The 27,721-nt window shown below is 36.3% G+C and overlaps 1 protein-coding gene and 1 long non-coding RNA gene across 2 annotated transcripts; both read left to right on the forward strand.

Moving 5' to 3' along the window:
- Positions 1-5,510: 5,510 nt before the first annotated feature.
- LOC113750857 lies at positions 5,511-18,370 on the forward strand. Its single transcript, XR_003464668.1, has 3 exons — positions 5,511-5,649; positions 6,230-6,294; positions 18,289-18,370. It is a non-coding gene; the product is annotated as an uncharacterized LOC113750857 (long non-coding RNA).
- A 1,959-nt stretch (positions 18,371-20,329) lies between these two features.
- Positions 20,330-26,860, forward strand: LOC113749456 (beta-1,3-galactosyltransferase 7-like). The gene is made up of 11 exons (XM_027293206.1): positions 20,330-20,662; positions 20,753-20,849; positions 21,009-21,070; positions 21,170-21,375; positions 21,470-21,533; positions 23,927-23,999; positions 24,132-24,252; positions 24,350-24,437; positions 24,621-24,746; positions 25,082-25,191; positions 26,097-26,860. Exons 1-11 carry the CDS (start codon positions 20,571-20,573, stop codon positions 26,243-26,245), a joined length of 1,188 nt encoding a protein of 395 aa, XP_027149007.1. The 5' UTR covers positions 20,330-20,570; the 3' UTR covers positions 26,246-26,860.
- Positions 26,861-27,721: the final 861 nt, after the last annotated feature.

Genomic DNA, 27,721 nt, shown 5'->3' on the forward strand with positions numbered 1-27,721 from the left:
TAAGTTTAGTCTTAGAAAATGCTGAATGAACCTTCTTATCACCTCTTGCATAAACCGGCTTTAAAGAGGTAGATTGCATGGAACCCCTCCTCTTGAGAGATTCATTCTCTTGCTTGAGTTTATGTTCGTTCTCTCGATTGTACAAGTCCGTCGTATAATGGAAGGGTACAAATCGTTTCCTCATTACTTGCTTCATTTCAGTCCAAGTGGCAATCGGTTGTTCCCTATTTCTCCTTCTTGTGGCACATACTTGCTCCCACCAAATAGATGCATAATCTTGAAATTCAATAGCTGCAAGTTTCACCTTTTTATCTTCGGAGTAATTGTGGACTTCAAACACTTGCTCAACTCGCCTAACCCAATCCAAGTAAGCTTCAGGATCATTTTTCCCATGACAGGTAGGCATCTTGGTCTTGATGGACCCAAGATTGTCATCGATTCTCCTAGGTCGGCCTCAACCTTCCCTCGCTCCCTCTTGGCTTCTCCTTGATCGAAATGAGATGTGAGAATGATACCCCTCATCATCCGCATCATGATCAGCACTCTGAACACTCGAAACCCTATGGTGTGTATCTCCGGTACCTCGCATCTCAATGGCAGCCAACCTGTCCGATATTTGTGCCATCGCAAATTCATGTCTCTCCGCTTGTTTTTGAAGAGTTTGGAGCACCAGTTTGAGTGACACGTCGGTCTCAGACGGCTCGGCCATGTTCCCCTCTTGAGACATATTGTCAAACCTGCAAAACAAATGTATCCTAGTCTACCTTGCAAAGCACTCGTGTATCACTCAAGAAAACACACTCACTCTCAATTTTCCTTCTCGAAGTTCTTAAAACAACTCAAACTCTAAAAAATTCCAGAATTAATTACCCTATAAGCAAGTAATAAGACACAAATCAGAATTTTGTAAATCCTAGAAAAACTCTACCCGAAGCTGGAACTTTTATTTTTTTTGAGCTGCTGTTTTGCTGAGTTTCTGGTCAGTATTTTGGAGGGTAAGTGGTGATTTTGGGATGTTCAAATAATGCAAGAACCAGTCCTCAAATTTCAGGGAAATCGGCTCGCAAAGACTAGCTCAACCGATTTTAGAAACCCAAGAATTTAAAGGCGGTGTGGCTAAGGTGTTTGTGGCGGTTTAGGTTTGGTTTTGGAAACTGATTTTGGGGTGCTTGGGGTCTGGTTAGGTAGTTTGAGGTCGTTGAAATTCAATTAAGATTGGAAACTCAAGAATTGAAAACCAATCAAGATTTGGAGACTCAAGTTTTTTTGGGAAACCAATCAAGATTTGGAGACTAATCAAGAATTGGAGACCAATCAAGAATTGGAAACTCAAGATTTGGGAAACTTGATTTCCTTTGTGTGAGAGCCAATTCCTTCTCTTCTTCCTTTTTTTTTCGGCTTTTCAAGGAACACAAATTCAGATCACACCAACAAGTTCAAGAAAACGGATGAAAGGTTATGCCAATTCCAAGAAATCCCTAGTTCTTGGTTTATTGTTCAAGAATTTTCAAAACAAGACTTGGTGGTCCAAGAACTTCAAGAATTTGTTCAAGAAACACAAGAATTTCCCCAAATTATGTTGCGGTGTCTAGGGTTTGTAAAAACAACAACCAATTCTCAAGAAATAGGCAAAACAGAATTTCAGCAATACTCAAAAGAAAATTCCAGCAATACTCTAGCAACTTGAACACTAAAACAAGATAAGGTACGTGACTCTTTTTTTTTTCTTTTTTTGTCTTTAAACCCTAACAACCCAAACACAAGTATAATAGACCCAAGAACTTGGACAGAAAACACAAAAAAAGACAACACCCAAACAGTTTTTTTTTACTCGGATGAACAGTAACGTGAACATTACGCTACAGTACGATGAACAGTATTTCAGGAACAGTACGATGAACAGTAATCGCTACAGTTTTTTTTTTTTTGACAAAAGACACAAACTAACAAGATATGAACAACTTCAATTAAAAGAGAATTAACCTGATGCTCTGATTACCAACTGATATAGGCAACCCTAGGGGAAGACCCTCCTAGAACCTCCCAACATTGTAATTATCAGAGTTGGATCTTTCCTCCCAACAGAAATTGAACTCGATTGTTCTCATGAACTCAAGACCTCTGACACACAAAGGTAATCAGCAACATTAAGCAAATAAGGATGGAAGAAGCGACACCACGATTAGGGAACAAGCTAATCGATAAAGTCTGATTTGAATCCTAAGCTATGAACTCAAGAATTCAAGAGTAAGTTCGGTTAAGAACTTGAAGGAAAATTCCTCACGATTTCTGGTTGTAATATTCTGTCCTTTACTCTTACAAGAGGTGCCTTTTTATAGGCTAAAAACTAGGGCAAAATCCGGCCCACATAAACCTGGAAGAGATTCGGTCCGCATAAAAGAGCTTAAAGAGCTAGCTCTTTAAGGCTTTCCGATAAGGCCCGATAAGTAATAAAATACTCAACGCCTAACAACTACTAAACGGGACAATCTTAAAACAACTACCAACTAAGCTAACAAGTATGAGATCACTCCTTTACTTCAAACGTACAAGTGAACAAAGTAACTTCATGGTCCATCAAATCTTCAAACTTAGCTTGTTCCTTGCTTGTATGGTGAATGATCAAGGCTCGTAAAGCTTCCTTCACCCTCTTGGATCTTGATCTTGTCATCGGACCGCCAATGTGGACCAAAGGATCCTTGACCCAAGGTTGAAGTTAATTATTACACACCTGTATCCGCATCACATCCAGCCCGTGTCAAGCACTAGGGCGAGAACCATTACAAAATCAAAGAACTAGACTAGGCTAGTCTATACAGAGCTCTCGTCCTGCTCGCTGTCCCCTGTTACGGAAAACAAAACTAAAGGAATGAGCTAAAAGCTCAGTGAGGTTCCGAACACATAATCAAACAATCAATCCAATACATTAATCATAGAGTATCAATAGTTCAAGAAACATTTACAATGGAAAGCGATAATAACACATTCATTAAAAGGATACGAGCTCACAAGGAGCCATTCGTTCGTTCGTTCGTTCATTCTCCTGTCATTCCCCTTATTCCTCCAATTATTTGAAAATGCGTTTTTGTAAGTAAAACCCTCGTTTGCATTGACATTCGTTCATTCATTTCATTTCACCCCCTTCCGGACGTTGGCCAGACTCTACCCGACAACAAGGTAATACTCGAGTATACCAAACGTTCACCCAGGGTCACTAAATCGCCCGACCGAGTCCGCTTCTGGCTCGAGTCGATCAGTAACGAAGGGCAGGACCCAGTTCAGCCAATGCTTACATTCATGCATATATAATCATTCAATCATTGAAAATTTCACATTCATTTAAGTCGAGTGCGATAAAGTACACACTCGCCTAGAAAACTTGTTTTTAGCAATCATTGAAAGCATTTAACATTCAATCAAATATCCATAACATGGAACAAGGCATATAGTCAAGAGTAACATAACAACAAGGAACACTCACCTATTTAAGCAAAATAACGTCCAAAGATTCCTTCCGGATAATACTCTCAATCACCAAGGAACCCTAATAATCAAACGAACACATTATGCTTCAACCATCAAAGATGTAAGTGAGTCAAAGACAAGTCGAATACGTACTAGTACAAAGTATAAATATGGTTTTGGTAGTGAAAAGAGTACATTGAAACCAAAGGACATAAGTAAAATATTTGTAAAACTTAGACTCACTTGTAAAACTATAAAATCGCTATTTGAGTCGAAGTGGCAAGGAAAACGTAAATACCCTAGATGGTTCACGTGGTATTCGCTCTCAAGCCTTACTTAAGTCGCAAGGATATCGACCTAGTTCTCGAGCGTAAATTTGGGCAGCACGCAGCGGTCCCGACGAGAGTTGGGCAGGCAGTCCACCGAACCCTTTGGTTCGCCTTAGGGGGATCTCCTAGAAATTCCGCACTCAAAGTTACTGGTTTGGTGCTGTCTATAAACTGTATATAGTACCGTATTTTTTTCTTCTTCGGAACCCTTTTTTTTGGTTTCTACATATCCATTTTTCTTGGTTACAAGATGAGGAATTGAGATATACAATCAAGGGATGGTTTTTATCCTTTTTTATTTTGTTTTCTTTGGAGTGGTGCACGATTCACCTCACAGGGTCATAGACATTTCTATACTTATTATCCCTTTTTTCTAATGAGCTTACTTTCGATTGATCAGCATCAAAGGGAATACCCACAACAATACATCAAGATATTACCTGAAATACACTAATAAGCAAACACTATTTGGTTGGAAGATAGAAAAATCAATTCCAAGTGCAGTACATAAGTCCCGATTGGCCTTTATGTAAGCTACTCTATTCCATTCTGCTATGACTACTTTGATATCTGCAAGCGCATAATGAAGCACTCCATCATCAAAAATGATGATATTGGATTGGTAAATCTGACTAAACTCAAGCTTTTCTTTTCTTTCATGGTGACTTCTCAGATTAAGAAACTCAATTGCTGAACTATGTTAACAAAATGGCACTTATCACATGTGCAGAAACATCTCATCAGAGGTTGTTTTCATTAGGTAGAAATTGAAATGTTGATATTTTGGATAGTTAATTTTAGTGTAAATTTTTGTTTGTTTGAATGGTGTTATTTTCTTTGACCTTGCTACATTGTGTATGGAAGTGGTAATTAGGTTTATGGATCTTGCAAATTCAATGTTTACTTTGTTTTGGTCTCTAATTTGTGGGGAATTTTATTAGATTGATATACTAATCATGTAGGAAAAAAACTGCCATAGTCGTTGCAATCTTTTAGCTCGTAGTGGTCCTTAAGGTATTACTTTCTTGTGCAATTTTTTGTGGTGATTGAATTTTAAGGTATTGGCTTAACCTCTATGATTCTCTATTCCATTATATAGGCGAATCAGCTCAGGGTACAACTATTACATAGCTGATAAAGGATTGAATAATAAATCTTGTATTCCTGTATATTTTCCACTATTTGGACATTTGGATCATCAGGTGCTTAACGATAATCTTTTAGTGATAGTTTTGAGCTCATAGCCAAACAAAATAGAGCTTCTTAGTGATAGTTGGTAATCATCTTTCCGTTTTGTTCATTATCAAGCATTGTAAGGGATAGGATTTTCATTTTTGTGTTCTACTTGCCAATGTATATTGTTGCTTCATGAATAATGTCTGTTAAAGATGTAATCACAAAATTTCTCATGACTCAGTAGTGTCCTAACTTGTGCTGAGGCTACCCTTGCCAACTATGGGTTTTACATGGTTTTGCAGCCTATATTTTCCTTCATTTATTGCATTGCCTAGAGGACAATATAAGCTCTTCCCCTCCGATGGACTGCTGCTTAAGCTTATAGATTACCTCTTAAGTAATTTTACAAGTTGGATTGTTTAGGAAATTTTCTTTTCCATGGTGTTGTCTAGTTGTAGATGATTTATGTTATTCTTACCTGCATTTGAGACTGGTAAGATTGAAGTCTCAAAACTTGAGTGCTCTCTTAAATTATCTCACCTACTTATGTGCCTATAATTTGCTGAAGAAAATGACCTTTTGTTTATTTAGCTCAACCTAAGCTTTTGCCTTTCTTGGATTTCTTCTGGAGTTGGAAGCAAAAATGGCCACCTGTGAAGAACAACTGGTGAGAGAAAACGTAAGTTTTATTGTGTCATTCTGATTTAATTTTTTCCTTTAAATTGCTCTTTTGAGACCTAGTATGCTTTTCTCGTTGGCCATTTTCAATGGCCTTTGCTCTTTTCAAACTCATTCAAATTTTCTTTTTAATCATTTTTTGGCGTCTTTCACGTAGGTATTTTGTTGATCTGCTCAAAAAAAGCATTCCCAATGGTAACTAAAAAGATACACTTGTTTAAAATATATTTCTTCATCTTCAAAATGTATTTCTTTTTGCTTCAGCTCTTCTGTTTCTTTTTCCTTCATTGGGTTTCCAACACTTAAAGATCTAATGAATTTCTTCTCTAGGAATCAGGAATTCTCTGCCAAGTTGGACATTGGCCAAAATTTTGAGTTACAAAAGATCTTGGGATGCTACTCTTTTGAATGGTGTGTTCAATTTTTTGTCTTTTAGCACAGAAAATTGTCTCTTGTTAAAACCTTTTGAATATTTGTTTTATGAGCCTTAAGTGGATATTAAACCAAGTATTTTCAGCAATCTTTTTTTGATTAATTGTTTCTGATTCACTGGATCTTATAAATGGTTTTCCTGTTTGTAGGTGGTTAAAGTTTTGCCCAAGACAAGGATTCTCAAATATTAGATTCTAAGCACCTGCTTGAAATAGTAAGTTATTGTTTTAACACCTTAAATGTTCTATTCATTTGCCGAAAAAAGAATTAACTTACTGCAGTACTGTAGTTTTGCCTCTTTAATCATAAACTATGATTATACCTGGCAATTGGGCGGGTTGATATTGGATTTTTACTTAAATGGGTTATACCCAACCCGCCCAACTTTAAATCGGGTTAGTTTTGGGTTGGGTCATATTGGGTCATCTCAAACCCAAGACCCAAATATGACCCAATATATTAATTAATAGATTTTGATACATAAATTCTCTCAAATATATTTTTGCATATAAAAATTTTTTTTTTCACACACTAAAACAATTTTGGTCCAAGTTCAATATTGCATGAAAAAATGTTATACCAATATTAAACAAGATCCAATCACTCCTTAATTAAATTGAAACTTGATAAGAGAGATACAATTCTCAACCAATTAGTTCAAATATCACTATCCAATTCATTTGAAAATTCTTCAAAAAATTAACGCAACATTAGAACAGGTCCAATGACAACACAACCATCAACTAGTCACCAATAAAGCACATTCTATTCCTTCAACAACTCATTAAGGAAAGATAAATAACTACTGAACACCCCAAAAATGCTAGAATTCAAAGCTGAAACTAATTTGCTTTATGGAACTTAGGCAGCATTCAAACTGTGACAGCCCCACCTCCCCCTAAGGCGAACCAGAGGGTTCAGCGGGCCGCCTGCCCAGCTCTCGCCGGGACTCAGTCGTTCACTACAATCCTCAAATAAATTACAAGATAAAACTCAAATATTACATCAAATTCTCCAATAATTACATGTCAAAAGCAAAGCGGAAATAATTCCCAACTATACATAAAATGATTTCCAAATCCAAATTATACAAAACATAGGCCATCCAGTCACGTGCACAAGTACTACAAGCCCTTCCTTCGCCTTGAGCCCTGTGGAGGGGAATAAAATATTTTTGGGGTGAGCTGGAAGCTCAGCGAGTAACCAGTAAAATCATTAAACAAATATATTTCACAATGTTGCATTTCGATCATTTCGATGATGTCATGATTCAGAGATCAAATGTTCGTTTAGTGCTCTCGTGAGCCAGGGAAATCATAGCACTTGAACACCCAACGCTCAAATGGATCATTTAACATTAACATTAACATTAAGAGGGAGCCCCTTCTTGAGCTCCAGATAAACATGAACATGAACCATAAACAGAGTGGAGACGTTGGTGTCCAGCACAAGACTTTCCCAGAACTCATTGAAGCCAAATCATGTCATGAACTCACATGCAAGCACGCATGATATGCAATCGAGTACATAATGCAAGAAGGATTTCACAAGTACTTTGGAAATAGTTTAGGATCACTCACCTCCACGGCTCAGAAATCATCCAGCATATAACATTGCCTTGCTCAAATCCAAGTCTTAAATCACAAACTCAATGCAAACAAGTTCCTTCAAAGTTCGGACAGCACTTCCCCTGAATTTGCTAACTTTTCCAGCCATCATGGCTTCATTTTTTCCTCATTCCAACCCAAAGGTACACACACAACAACAAGTTCATCCAATAGCCATTCAGCAAGCTACAAGTAGTACTAGTACAAGTCAAGCCAGGGAAAAGTCCGAAAATGAAAGTTAAGCTCAAAACCAGAAAAACAGTTTTGACGTCATTTTGCGGTAATGGCACCAAAGGCGCTACGATTGTCGGATGAAGGTACAAGATCCACTGTTTCGAATCTAAGAGATAGGGCTACAATATTACAGAAGGTCACTCAACCCAGTTTCGAGTGTAACCAGGTCAAAAATGCAAGATACCATACCAGAATCACAAAAACAGATTCACAGAACGCATTCTAGCGGAAACATCATAAATCAGGCTATCCAAGTCCAAATCCAGAAATTCCAAAACCAGCTGAAAGATAAGAAACAGGACTAAATTTCATCAGAAGACCTCAACAACCAATTCCGAAGCAATTCCAGCGACAACAACCAATTACAGGCTCAATTCTTACATTCGGGTAAAACCAGAACAGCAATAGTAATTTCGACTTTTCTCATTCTACACTACTCTGATTGACCTGAAATTTTGTAGGAACCTCTAAAATGTCATTCCCTACAACTTTCATGTTTTAATCCAAGGCCAATTCGGCCTCTAACTAGGAGCTATAAATTCGGGCAGAATGTTCCTTCACAAAACCTAATTTTCTGAAATTTCTTCCAAAACAGAAATTGATTGCAATTGACCACTTTTTCTACCTCATAGAGTCCTTAAACATCATTTCCAATCATCATATATAACCACACAACCATGTTCATATTAAAACAGAAAAATCTCCAAAAATTATAAAACTTCACTAATTCAACCAAAATCAAGATATAATCCATAAAAGTGCATCTTATACCACCACCAATCATGAATTGAACATCATTAGAGGAAGGAGAGGGGTCCTTCACAACTCACCTTAGCAATACAAGAGAGAGAGCAACTAGTCACCTTAACTTTCCAAACAACTTCACAACCAAGCTCAACTCCACCAAACTAAGAGGTTTTATGGAGTAATTGGAAGATTAATCGGTTTAATTGAAAGATTGAGTGAGATGAGAAGCTAGAAAGTTGAGAGATTTTTCTTCTTTTCCTTTGAGAGAGAGCTGGCCATGAAGCATAGAAATAGGATGATTTTTGGGTCAAAATTGAGTATTAGTAAAGGTAAGAAATAATGGTCAAAGTCCAAGATTAAATCACAAGGTGACACTTGTCACCTTTTTGGTTTAAAACTTATCTTTTTGTCTCTCCAATACAAATATCTTAACACTTTGTAAAATAATAGCACTTAATACAAAATTCCAACAAGTTGTCAAAAATATAATGCATTTACCGCACTTGCGGGTTCCACGTTCAAAATACGCTCTTAATTTCTCAAAAACTAACCGATACTAGAAAAATCATTTTAAAACTATCGTTGCTCATAAACTTTATCTGGGGAAATTTTCTAATAAAGAAAATGTAGAAAAGACGGGCGATTAAATAAACTAAACCCTAGAAAATTAGAAAATTTCCGGGTTCTCACACTTATACTTTTCAGGGCGTCACACAAACCCAGTGATATAACAAATGGACATATACTGGAACATCTGCAGCAAAAATAAGATGGCAAGTATTAGCAACCAACAAATAAGCAGAAGCAACGGAAGAATTGGACACACAAAAGACAACCACATTCTAAATAAACACATGGAACTCATGTTACCACTTTCCGTGTAACTAGAAAGCACAGCAATCATATGCAGATATCCACTTGAGAACACTTCAAATGCGTACAAGTGAAAACAACAAATTATCCTAAATCAATCTTCCAAACCAACTAGGCACTCCACAGAGAGTAGCACATTCTTAAGACTTCGCAGTCAGTAGTTCATAGTGGAGCCAAAGATCATGCTATTATGAAAGTCAAATTAGTTGCTAATACCAATCTTAGATCATTGTATCATGTTTCACTAATAATGCTTTTGGCAGGTCAAAGAATCAACATCACAGAGGTAAAAAATGCCAATAAAGCTGACATATTGCTCGGAAAAAGACATGCACTCTGAATCAGCTTTTGTAGTGAATCACTAGTGATAATACCCAAACCTGGTGGCAAGACAAAGAAGTATTCTACGACAACAAAAGTGAAACTTGAAAAATCATGACATTCCATGACCATACCCATTATACACCAGGAGCACAAATCACAGCTCTAACTAAAATAACAGTAGAAAGCAATAACAAGTATTCTAAAATATCGAGTTCACATGACATACTTACTAAGTATCAACATTTGAAGATGCATCTTGTTCAGCACTTAATCTACTAATATCAATTCCAAGATCTTGCTCCTCGTCTTCTTGTTCAACTTCAAAATCTTTATCAGGACTCTCTAAAATTTAGCAGATTTAATCAACCAATGCAGAAAATAATTAAAGAGATTCTAAGCTACTGAAAATTAACAGTCAATGCAACTAAATATCTAATTTACCTTCACTATTATACAACCAATCTCGAGAACACAGTAGTGCCTTCACATTATCCGGCAACATAGAAGTTCGAAATTTTCCAAGAATTCTCCCACCATGACTAAAAGCAGACTCGGACGTGACAGTGGTAATAGGAATACTTAAGATATCTCAAACCATAAGTGAAAGTTCAGGATATCTAATTCTACTCTCCTTCCAATAAGTCAAAACATTCAAATCTGGTTGTTGCTTACGATCGACTAGTTGCTCCTCAAGATACAACTCCAACTCAGATTTGTTACCACTTGCCTCTTGTTGAGATTGGTACACATCAAAACCCTGCAAATATCATAAATATTGAACGTTTAAGGTTATATAAATTGAAACAAAATACAAAAACATAAGAATCAATTTTACTCACATCCATGAGATCTCTAGTTTGTCCATTATCACCATTAAAAGTACTCTCCATTGGTGCAGCAGTAATACCAGTGTTGGTCTTAGAGTATTCTTCGAGCAAACGAAACAACTTTTGTTTAATACTAAGAACCTTTTCATCCCGTGATTGAGGATCCAACACAAAAAAACAATATTCCACAAACTGGAGTTTGTAACGAGGATCCAAGATAATGGCAAATGATAAGTGTGACGACCCCACTTCTCCCAAGGGCGAACCCAAGGGTATCGGCGGGCCGCCTGCCTAGCTCGCGCCAGGACTCAAAACTTAAAGCTAATAAAACTCTTCTAAGCCACAAGAACACGATTCATAATATATACAACCACCAAAACAAAAACAAACATCCTAACTGTTCAACTATTACAAGCCAATCTACCTATACTAGAAAAATCATTTTAAAACTATTTTTGCTCATAAACTTTATCTGGGGAATTTTTCTAATAAAGAAAATGTAGAAAAGGCGGGCAATTAAATAAAATAAACCCTAGAAAATTAGAAAATTTCCGGGTTCTCACACTCATACTTTTCGGGGCGTCACAATCTCCCCTCCTTAAAAGAATGTCGTCCTCGACATTCCATCTTGTACCAATCAAGTCGAGACATCCCGCAAAAATCTCTCAAGAGTCAAATCAAACCCACAGTCCGGCATCCTAAACTTCAAGCCTAGGATACACTACAGAGATCTGAAGCCTAAGCTCTGATACCAACTGTGACGACCCCACTTCTCCAAGGGCGAACCCAAGGGTATCGGCGGGCCGCCTGCCTAGCTCGCGCCAGGACTCAAAACTTAAAGCTAATAAAACTCTTCTAAGCCACAAGAACACGATTCATAATATATACAACCACCAAAACAAAAACAAACATCCTAACTGTTCAACTATTACAAGCCAATCTACCTATACTAGAAAAATCATTTTAAAACTATTTTTGCTCATAAACTTTATCTGGGGAATTTTTCTAATAAAGAAAATGTAGAAAAGGCGGGCGATTAAATAAAATAAACCCTAGAAAATTAGAAAATTTTCGGGTTCTCACACTCATACTTTTCGGGGCGTCACAATAAGATAACACTATAGCAATCCCAATACTTTTGAAATTTGGTCTTCATATTAGAAGCCATCTCACTAATCAAAAAATCTGGACTATTGGCCTCTTTATTTAAGAGACATTGAATCTTCCAAACATTGGGAAAGTATAAGTTAGCTGTGGGGTATTTACTTCCCAAGAACAAAAGTGTCATATCATAGAAAGGCCTCAAAAACTCTGCAATCTTTTCGACCCTCTGCCATTCCTCTTCTAAAGGACACAACTTGTAGTCATCATCTACATCTTGAAGTCGAGAAAATGCATGTCTAAAAAGTAAGGCCCTCTCAAGCATCAGATAGGTAGAATTCCATCTAGTTACTATATCCTGTCGCAATTTCTTATTTGTCTCCAATGATAGTTGTTTCACCAATTCGGCAAACTTTATGACCCTACTTTCAGATCCTTTCACATACTTTACACTTTCTCTAATTTTATAAATTGCGTCATCAATCACATCCAGTCCAGCCTTTACAATTAAATTCAACACATGTGCACCACAACGAACATGAAGAAATTCACTTCCACAAATAGAAGAACCATTAAATAAAAAATAATTTTGCAATAATCTAGTCACTCTATCATTCTATTTTGCATTATCTAGAGTGATGGTGAAAATTTTTTTATCAAAACCCCAATCTTTTAGAAAATTAATCAGCTTCTCGGATAAATTTGGACCATTATGAGGAGGGGGTACATGACGAAACACAACTATTCTCTTCTGTAAATTCCAATTCTGATTAACATAATGTACTGACATGTATCCATCACTAGTAATAGAAGACCATAGATCAGATGTCAAACAAATTCGCCCGTGTACAAGTTCAAGCTCTTTTTTGACCTTTTCTTTTTCTCTTCTATATATCTTTAACACATTAGATTTAGCTGTATTTCGCAAAATGCTTTTCACAGAAGGATTTAAAAATAAATGCAATTCTCTAATTCCAATGTGTTCCACAAATTGGAAAGGGTAATTATGTTAACAATTGCAATAGCCACCTTATCACGATATAACTCATGATCAACCGTAGCTAATCCCGTAGGTTGCTCCTCATTATGAGCATGACTTGCCAAATGGCGTAATAAATTAGATGTGCCACTCACATTATATGCTAAGTACTTCTTACCACATGTTTTGCATATAGCTTTCCGTCTACCATGCTCATCAGGTTCTAACCTATGAAAATGAGGCCAAACTGCTGAATGGGATCTCTTATATGTCTCCGTATTACACCCATGACTGCAATAATCGACATCATCATCAAGATCACAAGCAACTGACATATCCTGCCATCAGTTTACAAACAGTAGGATGAGATAGGAAGCTAGTTATTTAAAGCCCTAACCAACAGATCACAAACACAAGCAGTTATATATATAATAAGGTAAGCACTAGAAATATAATTAATTATATCATAGTAATTTAATATGATGAACTGATTTGAGAAAAGTTCAAAATTGAAGCCACGGGTCAACATGCAAGGAGAACATGAGAAAGTCTAGCACTAATTACTGCTACTATTAATCTAAGCACGGAAAACATGCAAGTCACTCAAACTCATCAAAGTTCAAATTCATCCATCTAATCATCATCAACTACTCTAAGCCAGCAGATCATGGGGTAATGAAATGTTATCAGTGTACATAAGTCACTTAAACAATACTAAAATTGACATGGGATTTGTATGGTAAAGAAAGAATCAAATCCCTTGTCAAGAAATAAAGAATCAAATCAAATTCGCATAAGCCCAACTCAAACACCCACCAGGCCCCCACCCACAAGCATGGAAAATTGATATCTCAATCCCAAACTGAGCGAGTTACTTGGTTTTTTGGTTGCATAAAAATATTTTTATATTGTTATCGTGGAATCAAATAATTCTTTACAATAAATTTCAAGACCATTAAACAAACCATAAAAAAAAACTAAAAATGCATAAACGAAGTACCAAATCTTGACCAAATCCAACATGAAGACCTGAGCAAAAATATATGAGCGTGAAAGTGCTACCTCGGATTATACCTGTAGGAAATAAAATAGTACTGGGAAACTAAAAATATAGAGAAACAAATAAAGGCTTTATACCTGTAGGAACAATAGCCAAGGACAGCACAGGAGCAAATGGGGTTAAGGTTCGACAGCTTTAATCTGAGATTTTGTGACTTCTGCTTGGATTTGGGATGATAGAACTGCAAAAAAGGTAGCAGAAATGAACCCAAAGTAGGATTGAAAATTTCTTTCTTTTGATTGAAATCGTTGTTAGCAATAAAGAAAGAACTCTTTGTCGAGAGGCTTGTGAATTTGCTAAAGAGTAAAGGTGCGAAGCTGGTGGTTGTGGAGGTTCATTCGCTAGAAACTGGTGTTTTTGTTTTATTTGTTTTTTTAAATTGGGTAATGGGTACCCAACTTAATTACCCAAACCGCCCAAAATACATGTTGGTTTTAATTATCCAACCCAAAATTAACCCAACATCCAATTTACCCAACCCAACCTCTTAAATTAGTGGGTGGGTTGTTGGGTTTTGGGTATAATTGCCACCTCTAACTATGATGTTTGGTAGCTTAGAAATTCTTGTTAGAAAATTCAGTTTTAGTTGATTTAAATATGTATTTACAAAACATGATGTTCTCTTAGATTTGTAACATCTCTCACCTAATAGTTTCTCTCACCGAATTTAGCATATCTTGATTGCATTATTGATAAAGATGTGCTGAGAAATGAGCTTCAGTTATATATCCAAACGGTGGTTTTTTCTATTCCTCATGAGATTTGCTTCGGTCGTACATTTTCTTCTCTCAAGTTAAATTGAAAAGTTATTCTGTTTATTGATTTTATTACATGGACGCTTGTCTTGGGAGATTGGTATTGATCATCATTTAAGCTGAGGAATGAATGAAAAAAAAAAAGCATACCTAGCAGAAAACCCTTCACCATTTTTCAAGTTCTTTGGGGCATTGTGATTTCTTTCACTGGCTGGTCCTTATTGAATTATCAAAACTGTGAAGACCCGTAATTTTCTTAATTTCTAGGTTTTAATTTCTTTTAATTATACGTTTTTCCCACCTTTTCTTTATTCGAAAAATTGTGCAAATAAATTTTATGAGTAAATATAGCTTTTAAATGATTTTTCTAGTATCGGTTAGTTTTTAAGAAATTAAGAGCGTATATTGGACATGGGACCCGCTAGTGCGGAAAGTTCGGTAAAATTCGGCCAACTAGATTAAGTTTTGAATACTGGAGTTAATTTACCGGGTGTTAAGAGATAAGTAGAGGTTGCAATTTGGATTGATATGAGAGAGACAAGTTAGGTAGATATTTAATAAAAGGTGACAAGTGTCACCATAAGAGTAAGTCTTGCCATTTGACCACTATTCATGCCTTTACCAAATTAATATCAAAATTGACCAAAAACTCACCATTTGTTTCTCTTCTTGGCCGACTTCTTTCAAGCACAAAGGAAAGAAAACTCTTCACAATTTTGGTCTCCAACCTTGCTCAATCTCCAACTTCAACCGGTTAAATTTGTAATTGCTCCATAAAACTCCTCCACTTAGTGATTTTGAGGTGATTTGTGAAGTTATTTGGAAAGTTAAGGTGACCACTAGCTCTCTCTCTCTTGTTTTAAAGGTAAGTTGTGAAGAACCACCCTCCTCCCTTAATTGATGCTTAAATCATGCTTAGTGGTTGTATGAGATGCAAATTTATGGGTTATTTCTTGATTTGTGGTTGAAATGATGAAGTTTTATTATTTTTGGGAATTTTTCTGTTTTAATATAAGCATGATTGTGTGGCTATCTATGATGATTGGAAATGGTATATAATGACTCTAGGAGGTGGAAAAAGTGATTAATTGCAACCAATTTCTGGTTTGGAAGAAATTTCAGAAAACTAGGGTTCTTGAAGGAGCATTCTGTCCGAATTTTTAGGTCCTAGATAGAGGCCGAATTGGCCTTGGCTTAAAACATTAAAGTTGTAGGGAATGACATTTTAGAGGTGCCTACAAAATTTCAGGTCAATCGGAGTAGTGTAGAATGAGATAAGTCAAAATTACTATTGCTGTTCTGGTTTTACCCGAAATTGAGAAGTGCGTCGGTAATGGGTTATTTTGGCTGGAATTGCTTCCGAATTGGTTGTTGAGGCCTTCTGATGAAATTTAGCCCTGTTTCTTAGCTTTCATCTGGTTTTTGAATTTCTGGATTTGGACTTGGAGAGCCTGAGTTGTGATGTTTCCGCTAGAATGCATTTTGGTGAATCTGTTTTACGTTTTGATTTAGTATCTTGCATTTTTGACCTGTTTGCACTCAAAACTGGGTTGAGTGACCTTCTGTGATGTTGTAGCCCTATCTTTTAGCTTCGAAATGGTGGGTCTTGTACCCTCATCCAATAATCGTAGTGAAATTGGTGCCATTACCGCAAAATGAGGTCAAAACTGTTTTTTCAGGGCTAAAGCTAATTCCATTTCCGGATTTTTCTGGTTTCCTCTACTGCTTATATATGCTTATGGAACCCTATTGTGATCGTGTTGGCATCGGTTTATGACTTGTAATCGAGTCTTCTTGTGCTTATTGGAATATTCTAGGGCTTGACTTTTATGTCCGGTCATTTTCCTAGCTAACTTTTGTACTTGGATAACCTTGAGCCTATTGAACGGCTGTGGTGATGAATGTATATTGAGTATGACTTTGGGAGTTGATTGAGGAAAGTAATGAAGCCGTGATGGCTGGAAAAGTAAGAAATTTAGGGGAAGTGCTGTCCAATTTTTCTAGGCCGATTGGTTCCTTTAAGTTTGAATTGGCTTGTGATAGAAATGAAGGGCTTTTGGGTTGTTGAACCTAGGGCTTCATGTTACCTTTTTGTTCCCAAAAATCATGTTTTGTACCCTTGCATTAGTAATTATTTGGCGAGGCATACGACTAGTAGTCGAGCCTTACATGTGCATTTTGTTTACTCGATTCTGGATGTGAAACCTTCAATTGGTTTACTTTGATTATTTTAGGGTTTCTTGGCGATTAAAGCCGATCCGAAGTGAAAACTTTTGAGGTATCTGTACTTGAACCGGTGAGTGTACCACTCCCCTCCATTGCTGTTTAACTTGATTTCTGCTCTGCAATCTGTTTAATTTGTTTGAGACGAGGGTGTACTTTATCACACTCGTTCTCTTGTCTGTTCATATGCCAATTTTGGTGTCAATCTGAATCTGAATCTGTATCTGATATATGTATCTGTATCTGTATCTGTATCTGTTCGGACGTCGTTTGGACACTTGTAACCAACGACCTTTCTGTGACCTATGAGCTCAAATCCTGTGGCTAAATTATTCGAGTCGGGCCGGCAAAGGCCTGGACGATTAGATAACGAACCACGGTAGTCTGTTTTGGGATCTTTCGGTATTGAGACCCTTGATTCCGGTATACTCGAGTATTACCATTTCTGTTTCTATTGAGGTGAGCGGGCCCGGTAAAGGGGTGTTTGGTGGACGGAATTTGGTGTAAAGTGGGATCTACGGACGTGTTGGTTCTATATACGTTGACGGAGAGTCAACCGGCTTGGATCAAGTACTGCGCTGGAAAGCTGGCTCCTGAGAGTCACCTGTATCCTTCCTATTTGAGTTCTTGTGTTTACCTGTCTTACTTTATAGCGAGCATGTGTATCTGGTTTGTATAACGTGAAATACCTGATTTTTCTGCTACATGTTTGGTACCTCATTGGGCGTAAGCTCACCCCCTCCTCGTTATCTTTGTTTTCCTTACAGGAACCTCCTTTGGAAATCATGATTTTGAGAAGCGAGTTGAGCTAGTTAGAAAATCTTTTGTTCTGTTGTATTGCTCCTCGAGAATGAGCAAACCCTAAATGTATTTCGTTTCACTGGTTCCATTTGAATTGTAAACCTAGTGACATGTATATATGAAAGCGTTTTCTCCATGTTTAAGCTTGGCGGTCTTCAATCGTTGATTTCTTTTGGATCCTATCTCGCGTAATATCGGATTTGTGTGATTCGACTCCGTAGTCCTGGCGAGAGCTGGACAGGCGGTCCGCTGAACCCTTTGGTTCGCCTTAGGGTGAGGTGGGGCTGTCACAAAAACAAATCTAATCTTTCTATTTTGGCAAACCTCAATCCTCTCCTCTTTTGAATACCTCTAATTACTCCTTTTCAGAACCCAAACAGACCATGGCTAGGGAAAAATATGAAGTTATGATTCTATAGAGACTCGTCCTAAGGATGGCTTTTGAAAACTTATCACTGGTAGGGTTTCAAAAGGCAATTTTGGAGTTGCTGTAGTTGTAAGGAATTGATATGGATTTTGGACCATCGGATCAGTAAAAGATCGGGAATAGCTTCTAATCTTCATAGATCATTATTGCTACAAACTGGAATTGGAAGTTGATGCTATTAATATTTTTAATCTTTTAAACCAATATGATACTGCTATTTACAATGTGCTATGGTTATAACTGATTGTAGGTATCTTATCGTATTTTGGCAGCAAGTCTTGATCAAAGCATGTAAGCAGTGAAGCAAATCAGATGGTAGATTGTTTAGCTAATGTATAGGATGCTAACAATAGGATATCTTTTATTATGATGTTATGCCCCACCATCTTTTAGTTGCAAGATGACTGTTTGGGGATTTTATTCTCATTTTGTATGATTGTATATTATTTTAAAGTTCCTTTTATGAAAAAAAACTTCTAAAACTACAAAAAGCTAAAACTGTAGCTTATTTTTACTATTTAATAAAATTACAAAAACATAACTGCAAAGATATTGATGCATTTTTATGTAACTTTTCATATTTAATATCTAAATTTGAATAATTGAGCATTTATAGGCAATATTGAAAATCACACCGCACATTGTGCGGTGTTATCCTCCTAGCTCATTTCAAACAACGGAAACCAAACGGTCCAAACTGTCCCACGCCTTTTGCATTTCTAAAATTATGTCTAAGACAGCGGACTTTCTACGCAAATACCAAGAAGTTCCACACGACATCTAATCCGGTTTTCAGGAAAAAGCCGAATGCTACCGATCAGCGGCTCCAACGTTGTGGCCGTGGACATGCATCCACGCCATTTGCAACCTTCGATGTATCTAATAAATCTAATATGTAAAAAGACAAATGAACTAAATGGGCCAATCTCCATTTGAGTCCATCGGTTTTGCATTATCCTATTATGTTCCCCAAAGGTTTCATTTGGTGGTATTATTACCTCAGCAATTTAAACTTTGTAAATTCAATAGATTTGACAAATTGCTTTTGAATTTTAACTGAATATTATTTGAATATTTTATTTTTTTAACCAATTTGAACTATGTTAGTTGACAAAATTACTCATGGTATATATAATTAAAAAATATTAAAAATGCTAAATTTTCAAATTCATACCTTATTTAATTATTTATTCTAAAGGTACAAGTTTTCAATGCAACAAAAGTTTGAACTTAGGATGGAGAAGTAAGGACTTATTTGATCCCAAATTGCTAAGATTGCTTTTAGGGGAAACATTGATGATTGTAACAATTAATATATTTGTGTTTTTTTTCTTCTTTCTTAGTCTTGTTTCCAAATTTCTTACACTACACCCAACTTGATCTTTTAAATTAACAACATAACAAAAAGAATGAATCTATTAATGCTCAGAAAGAGCTCTACCAAATTACATAGTTATAATATCATTAAGGAGGAGATTATGTGACAAGTCCAAATACTAATGGATATTGTATTAAAAATAAAAATTTGTCCTAAAAAAAGATAATTAAATGTGATCTAGAAAAAAAGGTAACATAATTTTGCATTAGGCATCTTCGCGTATATGTGGATTAAACAACTATGACTAATTCTTTTAATTTAATATAATTAATTAAGTCCAAAAATAAAGACTAAGCATGCTTAAAGGTCCATATAGCCTTTTCAAAAGTTCTAGACGTCAAAAGAGAAAAGCTTTTGCCATTCATATCCCATTCAAAAAATTCAATAACTCAAGGTTCAACTTAGGATTGAAAGACCCATTAAACTACTCGATTTGCGACTAAGTACGAATTCGTTTGAACTTGTTTTGTGAACTAAGCAAAATAAATTTGAATAGTATTTTATATTTGATAAACTTTTAAATTCAGTTCGAGTTTAGCTAATTTAGCATAAATTAGAATTTATAAATTAAAAATTCAACCTCAGTTCAATTTGGTAAAAACTTATTTGAACTCGATTAGGTAAGTAAATAAGTTAAATTTGAATAGCAACTCAAATTCATCAAAATAATCAAACTTGCTTAAACAATAAGGTATTCACCTTAATTAGACTAGTTTATACCCTGATTCAACTCAATTGTGAGAGGACCAAATTGATACCATCTAAAAAAAGGAGAGAACCAAAAGCACAATAAAAAAAAGTACTAACAATAAAAGTTCGGCATTTGCCAGGCAGCTCAGCTGTTGACGCCTGCTGACGGCCACGCCGTCTCCGAGTTATGACTTTTTAGAATATGACCGATGTATCCCACCCACATTCTTTGAATATTTCAAATTATTCCCATCTTCCATCAATTCTTCAATCAAAATAGAGTATTTTCCCATATTCCCCTTCCTTTAAGGCCTTCAGCTCCATCAGCGCCATCTTTCACGTCCCGACCCAGGAAAAATACGCAAATAATTGGAACCCACTTGATCAAAATTTGATCTTGGCTTGACTCTGTGGGGAATTTGGCACTGCCACTGTTTCTGTAATAGTAATAGATAGAGAAAAATATGAAGAGCAGAAGCAGTGGAAAAGTGTCTGTGAAATGGATTCCTATTTTCTCTATTTCCTTCTTCTTTATTGGCATGCTCTTTACTAACAGGTCAGCGGCCTTTTTATCAATTTGGAAAATTGGATTTTGATTTAGTTTAGTTTTTTTTTTTTGGTGTTTCAATTGATCTGGGTTTTGCAGATTTTGGGTCCCACCAGAATCTGGCGGTCAGCTGATATCTCAGCACAGACGGGAGCAAGAGCTTCAGATCATCTCTGAGGACTGTACAACCAAGAAGGTCAGTTTAGTTCAATTCCAGTTTAAAAAGTTTTGTTTTCTGTTTTGTGAGTTTATTTTTCACAATTGCTCAATTTTAATGGGGCAGTTAGAATTGTGAAAAAAGTACAGATCTTTTGATGCTTATCTATATTCAGAATACGATTTTTGGTTGAATTAGAAATCAGGAGAACAGGATAAGGATGTGATGGATGAGGTTTATAAAACCCATGAAGCAATTCAGTAAGTTAATTTTCATTATTTTTGTTCCTCTTTTTTCTTGTTCTTTGTCTTTTTAGTGGAACTTTTATATTGAGTAGATTGCTAATGTTATTTTACTAGGACATTGGACAAGTCGATTTCGATGCTTCAGATGGAGTTGGCGGCCAGTAGGAGTAGCAAGGAAATGGGGAAACCTGATAGGAGTTCATCTGCATCTTCCAAAGAAGGGGCTCCAAGAAAGAAGGCGTTCATAGTTATTGGAATCAATACTGCTTTTAGTAGCAGGAAAAGGCGTGATTCAGTTAGAGAGACATGGATGCCTCAAGGTAATTAAAATTCATTCTTCACATCCTTATGGATCTCAAGACGCTGCAGACTTTTCAGATATAAAGATTTTTTCTTTTCTTGTCATTACATTAGGTGAAAAGCTTGTCAAACTGGAGGAAGAGAAGGGGATTGTTGTCCGTTTTATGATTGGCCATAGGTAATCTGCAACTTCGTTCACTTCAAAAGCTTAATTGTTGAGGAATTTTTTCTTTAAAGAGTTGCGTATGTCAAAGTGCCAGTCCAAGATGCTGTTCCATCCCTAGAAATGTTTGATCATATTTGTGAAAATTAAGACTTATTTTCACATCAATTGTGCAAAAGGTCAAATTTATTAGCAGCAACTATTCTGTTGCGCTCCTCTAGGTCTTTTTTGTGTGGCTTGCCAATAGAGTTAACAGCCCCGTGTAGGATGTATATCAACAGATCACTAAATCATAATTTTAACCCCACTTTTGTTCATAACAAATTATGTGTTTGGTCCACATATGGCAACTCGTAAGCAAGGAATTGCTTACAGTCTCCTTATGGTTCTTTATTCAGATTTCTCCAATTATTGGTTTTATCATAAACCCAAAATACAGAGAAAGCTTGTCTTGTTTTCCAAGCAACAGCACTTGAATTTAAAGGGTATTCAGAATGATAACACAGAATGATAACAAACTAGATGGTGGTTAAGCTATGTTTTCTTTTTAAGGAGACTTTTGAAGCATATATCTCAATATGCAAATAGCAAGCTTCTTGCAAATGAATTATTGTCTACAATAACTAATTCCTGATCATGATAATGCCACAATGACCGAAAGTTAGTTCTTTCAGTGTGTGCTAGTGTATTGTTGTAAAACATGCTTCCCTGTTTGAATAGATGTAAGAGTATTGTCTTACAATTTCTCTGATCTAGTAGGAGGGGAGGGTTTTCTGATGTGCCTTCTGGGGTTGTTAGGTGAAAATCAGTTGTTGCACTTTTCACGGACACATAAGTGACTTAAGATTTTGGAGTTTTTGATCGTGAAAAAACATCATGAGGATTATTGAATTGAGTTGGCTTATGCTTATTAGGAAAATCCCATTACAACTATCACGGGCTTCTAGAAATGGATTTTGGCACGAGTCTATCTGATTTTAGAAGCTTCACTGGAAATATCATATTGGGTTGGCTCATGGTGAATACATGACTTGTAATAATCTTAAGTTTCTTTTCTCTTGTAAGAGTAACATGCTGGTAGGAGTTCAGGACGATTGACATTTGTTCTCTTTCATTTTTCGTGTATTGTCAAATATAAGCAGAAATATATTTTTTGGTGGTCATAAAGAGACACTCCGTTTTAAGTCCTAGGAACCCATGTAGGGTCCCTTTGTGGTATTTATACCTGGGCTATTCTAGTCTATGTAGGATGGCTGTTGGAGTACCAGTTCTTCAGCGTGCACTAATTCCCAAAATTTGATTAAAGCTAGAAACCAATAGCATTTTCTTGTTTGCCTTCAGTACTATGCTAGCATTTTTAGCTCGTGAACCCAGCATGCTTCGTTTTCTTTATCGTGGTCATCAACAACTTCTAAATGGGGAAACTGATAAGCTTTGTGAAAAAGTGTTTGCTTCAGCATAGCTAGAAGCTACTTTTAGAATATAAAATGATATTTATTGAGCCTAATTTGGTGAAAACTCATGAGCTTTTTAGCCGGTGCTCTGCATTTTCTAGTGTTTAGTTACAGAAACGGCTTTGTTAGGTTTTTAGATGCCCTGAATTTGATTGAAATTTAGGGCAGGCCATCATAAGCAAGAATCTTTTTTTTTTTTTTTGGGAAAAAAATCTCTAGTTTATTGGTATGCCAGAGAAGATACTTAAGGAGTGGAGTTTCATATATTGTTAATATCAAGAAGCCAAAGATAGACCACATTTTAGTTTATTGTCTGCTTTGATGGATGAACTTTACAATTTTGGTTAGCTGCAAGTTAAATCAGTGTTTGAAGGCATCATGTGCATTACCTGATATTTGAAGATGAACAGGGAATCAAGTGAATATGGTAATTTATTGGTTTTTGAGCTAGACTATTGTACATGGAGTAAGGGTGTGTGAATTGTAAATGGAAGGGGAAGGTTGTACGTAGGTCAAGTAGTGTTTGCTTTGGTAAGTTTTCCAATCAATACTGTAATGTTTACAGACACTAACAGGAATGAGCTAAATAACTCGTGCCATCACAAGCAATCAAATTAAAGAGGCAGATCTAGGGTTAAGATTTTTGACGTCCAAACAGTTACTGATACCCCACAAAATTAAATGGCATGACAAATTACCCCCCCTAGACATGGCCGTATTAATGTAAGCATAACGGGCATCAGAACCATTCCTTGATGTTAATTTGAGAATTTAGTGTCTTTATGGTTTCTCGCTTGTTACAAGAACTTAGCATAGCTGCATAGCTTCTCTTCTCATCTTCAAATAGATGCATGGAACATACTGGTTGTGCATATCGTTTCAGACACTATTGCTGTTATAGGTAAAACTGGAAAACAAAGTTGAGCTGATAGTTGTCTATGTTGATTAATCCAGTGCAACATCTAACAGCATACTGGACCGAGCTATTGATTCTGAAGAAGCTCAACACAAGGATTTCCTCAGGCTGGTAATATATAATCCCTTCGTCCAGTTTGAACAGGATAAAGATAAAAGAATTTACTGCCATTGCCCTTTTGTCGGTCCAACCCTTCGCATGTAAGCACCTTTTTATTAGTGCTCAAGTCTCAATCTCTTGCAGGAGCATGTAGAAGGATACCATGAATTATCAGCTAAAACAAAAATTTTCTTCTCCACTGCTGTAGCAAAGTGGGATGCTGATTTCTATGTCAAGGTTGATGATGATGTACATGTGAATCTGGGTACTTTCTGGCTTACTCTCCTTTCATTTTATACAGATTAAGGATCTCTCTGTTTACGATGATGTAACTCATTAGTCAGCAATGTTGTCTCTTTCAGGTGTGCTAGGTGCAACTCTTGCGCGTCATAGATCAAAACCAAGAATTTACATTGGATGTATGAAATCTGGGCCTGTTCTTTCTTCAAAGTAATAATGAAGCTTTCTACAATGATTCTTTTTATGTGTTTATTTTTTTACTCCATTCACATTATGCTCCCTTTTTTTGTTTTCTTTTTTTGGGTTTTTTTTTGGGGGTTGGGGGGGGGGGGGGTTTCTGTTCTACTGCTTCTGGTAATAGTTTCTTATGTGCTATGAATATCTGTTGTCTAGGAATGTCAAATACCATGAGCCGGAGTACTGGAAATTTGGAGAAGAAGGAAACAAGTATTTTAGACATGCAACTGGGCAGATTTATGCGATTTCAAAGGATTTAGCTACTTACATCTCAATTAACCAGTAAGATTTACTTATTTCCGGATTGAACTATTCCTGTTATTTTCTTTTTAGTGACTTGTAAATGGAAATAAAATTCTGTTCACCAGAAGAATAGTGAATTGAGGCTTTGAAAGTTTGATCAAAGTTGATGATGGACCTAATTCTTAAGTTTTTGGATGTCTCAGTTGAATGAAATTTGAAACTGAAACTGATTGCAAATCCTCTTTAGTAAAGGGCCAACAGTAAAATGGAAAATATTGTGCAACACTTGTTTGACAGTTTCATATTTTGCATGTCCTGTTCTGATTTCTTGTTAGACTTTCAGTATTCTGTTTCTCTAATAACTGTAATTACAGGCCGATATTGCACAAGTATGCAAATGAAGATGTATCACTAGGTTCGTGGTTTATAGGTCTTGAAGTTGAGCACATTGATGAGCGCAGCATGTGCTGTGCAACCCCACCAGGTATTCTCCTTGGTTGGTATGATTAAAGCTTTTCTGCTTTTTATTGCATATTTTCTATGGTGAAGAAAATCTACCATGAGTTAGTGAGGGGTTAGACATGGACTGGTAATTATGGATGGATATATTATATGAGAGAGGCTGCAAAAATAACAACTTAAGCTGCAAAAAGCAGGGCTGCAGCATGAGACAGATTAAGGCCTTAATTTTGTAGCCTTTTGTTTTCTCTCTAGACTGTTACCCCTATTAGAAGGAAAGCAATCAAGCTCGAGAAAAATGGTTGTTCCTAATTTTATGCGGTTTTTCTGAAAGATCAAGATGGTATCTGGAAGCAGAGAGTGAACCATGAACTTAAGGTTATGGGAAGACTTCTTTTTGTACAAAAAATAGTTCTTGCTTTTAGTCCTATTTGTCTGTTGACAAAACGAGGAATTCCACTCTCTCTTTTCATTGACATTGAGCTTGATGCTTTTTGGTGGTAGACCAGCCTGTTGTTTCTCTAGTTTTGACTTTCTCATTCATGATGAGATTTATTTTTTTTGTTTGTTTTCAAAATGATTCGCACTTACTGAAAAAAAAGGCAACTAATGGTTGGAAAGTACTATTTTCACTTCTATTCTGCTTAAATTCCCTACAATCACCTAATGGGACCTGAAATCATGGCCAGTTCATGCATTGGCGTAACTATGTTTAGCATTTCCTCCTAATATATTTATCCAGCAATCACCTCTTGAATTTTGTTTCCACAAAATATGGTCAGCGTCAGGGAGTTATATGAACCACTAGCTTACATCTTCATATGTGATGCTATAATAATAGGCAGATATGTACTTAGTACAGAACATGTTATTCATTGAAGTATTATTTCACCATCACTTTCATCTCTTTACTTCATTGTTGTCTTGCAGAATGTGAATGGAAGGCGCAGGCTGGAAATGTATGTGTTGCTTCATTTGATTGGAGCTGCAGTGGAATTTGCAAATCAGTAGAGAAAATCAGATTTGTACATGAAAGGTGTGGTGAGGGAGAAGAAGCCGTCTGGAATGCTTTATTTTAATTTTGTATGGTTGCAGATAATTGTGGGTAGAGACAGTGGGCTGAGATTCCAGTTTCCATTGTCTTGAGTTGGCCACCTAATGCTCTAACAAGAGGGCGTCATTCAGACCAATGAAGGCTTGCTATTTTACCCCTGGATGGTCGTAGCTAAGAGAGCCTGTCCCCGTCTGATATGAAACCCATTGGCTTTGACCCCAGTGTAGCTTAACGTAAAGATGGGGTCTGAGAAGATAGTAATTTTGCGATGATTGGAATTCTGCTCAGCTTATTGGAGAATGCCGGATTTGTTAACAATTTTTCCCGTAAGAGGTAGCTGTATTTAGCATCAGTATTGATGGAATACTTGGTACTGAAAATCAATACTCCTTCCTCACCTCCAAATCCTTTGCCCAAGGGCTTTGCCAGCCCTTGGGCAAAATTAATATTGTTTCCGCTTCGCTTCTTAGTTGTTTTACCTGGGCATGTAGCTCTGTATCTCTTGTAATGTAGCACATTCTTGTTTTCCTTTTTCTGTCTTATGATAGTCTTCCTAGCTCAGTAGTTCTCCAGTTTCGCAAACTTCTTGTGAAACTTTCAAGTATGAAATCACCTATGAAGGGTTGGGTAAGTTATTTAAGTTTGTCTGGCAAGTTCTTTTTTATTTTTAACTAGTATTACATCCCAAACATTAAAAAAAAAAAAACATGTAAGCACTTGACACTTATTTTTGTAAGCACAATTTTACTCATGTGCTCTCTCTCTCTCTTCTCTCGTTTGTGAATTTAGTATGTGTTTGACTGTATGCATACTTTTCACCCATGTAAATAAAAATCTGATGCTTGCAAAGAACTTGCCGAGCAAGCATAGAAATTAAACATCTCCTGGTAGACTATAACCCCTCGAACCGATCAGAATAAACTCAAGATCTTGTATTCTTTGGGTTTTCGGTTTTCTAGTTCTTTCCTTTTCTCTCTTTTGCTTCTTGTTTTGTCTTGTAAATTTGATTGTTGGTAAACCGCCAACTTAGCAGGGGTATCTAACAAGCTATTTCTCATATACTATCACGATAAACTTCAAACACAAATGAATACATTAATAAATTAACATATGCTAGATCTATGATGAATAAAATGTTAAAGCCATGAAAGATACGTTGTTCGACCGGTAGAGGCATTACTCGGGTAATTTTGAATTCAGCTGATTGACTTCACAATTCCCTTGTAAGGAAAAAAAAAAAGCTATTAATTAATATTAAGTTCTTTTAACAAGTTTAAAAGGTATTTCTCAAGAAGCCATAATAATGTATTAGTTGTACTAAATAATTGTTCAATCAAGTTCACCTCATTTTCTTTCTAAAACAAGAATGTTGAAAAGTTCATGGGGGAAAATCGTCAATTTAGTTCTCAAACTATTTTACTAAAGCTGATTTGGTCCCTTAAAATTTTATCGCATAAATTAAGTCCCTTAACTAAAATTATTGTGCCAATTGAGGACCTAT

The sequence above is a fragment of the Coffea eugenioides genome, chromosome 10 (genome assembly GCF_003713205.1).
Source record: "Coffea eugenioides isolate CCC68of chromosome 10, Ceug_1.0, whole genome shotgun sequence".
In the NCBI taxonomy this organism is placed as follows: domain Eukaryota; kingdom Viridiplantae; phylum Streptophyta; class Magnoliopsida; order Gentianales; family Rubiaceae; genus Coffea; species Coffea eugenioides.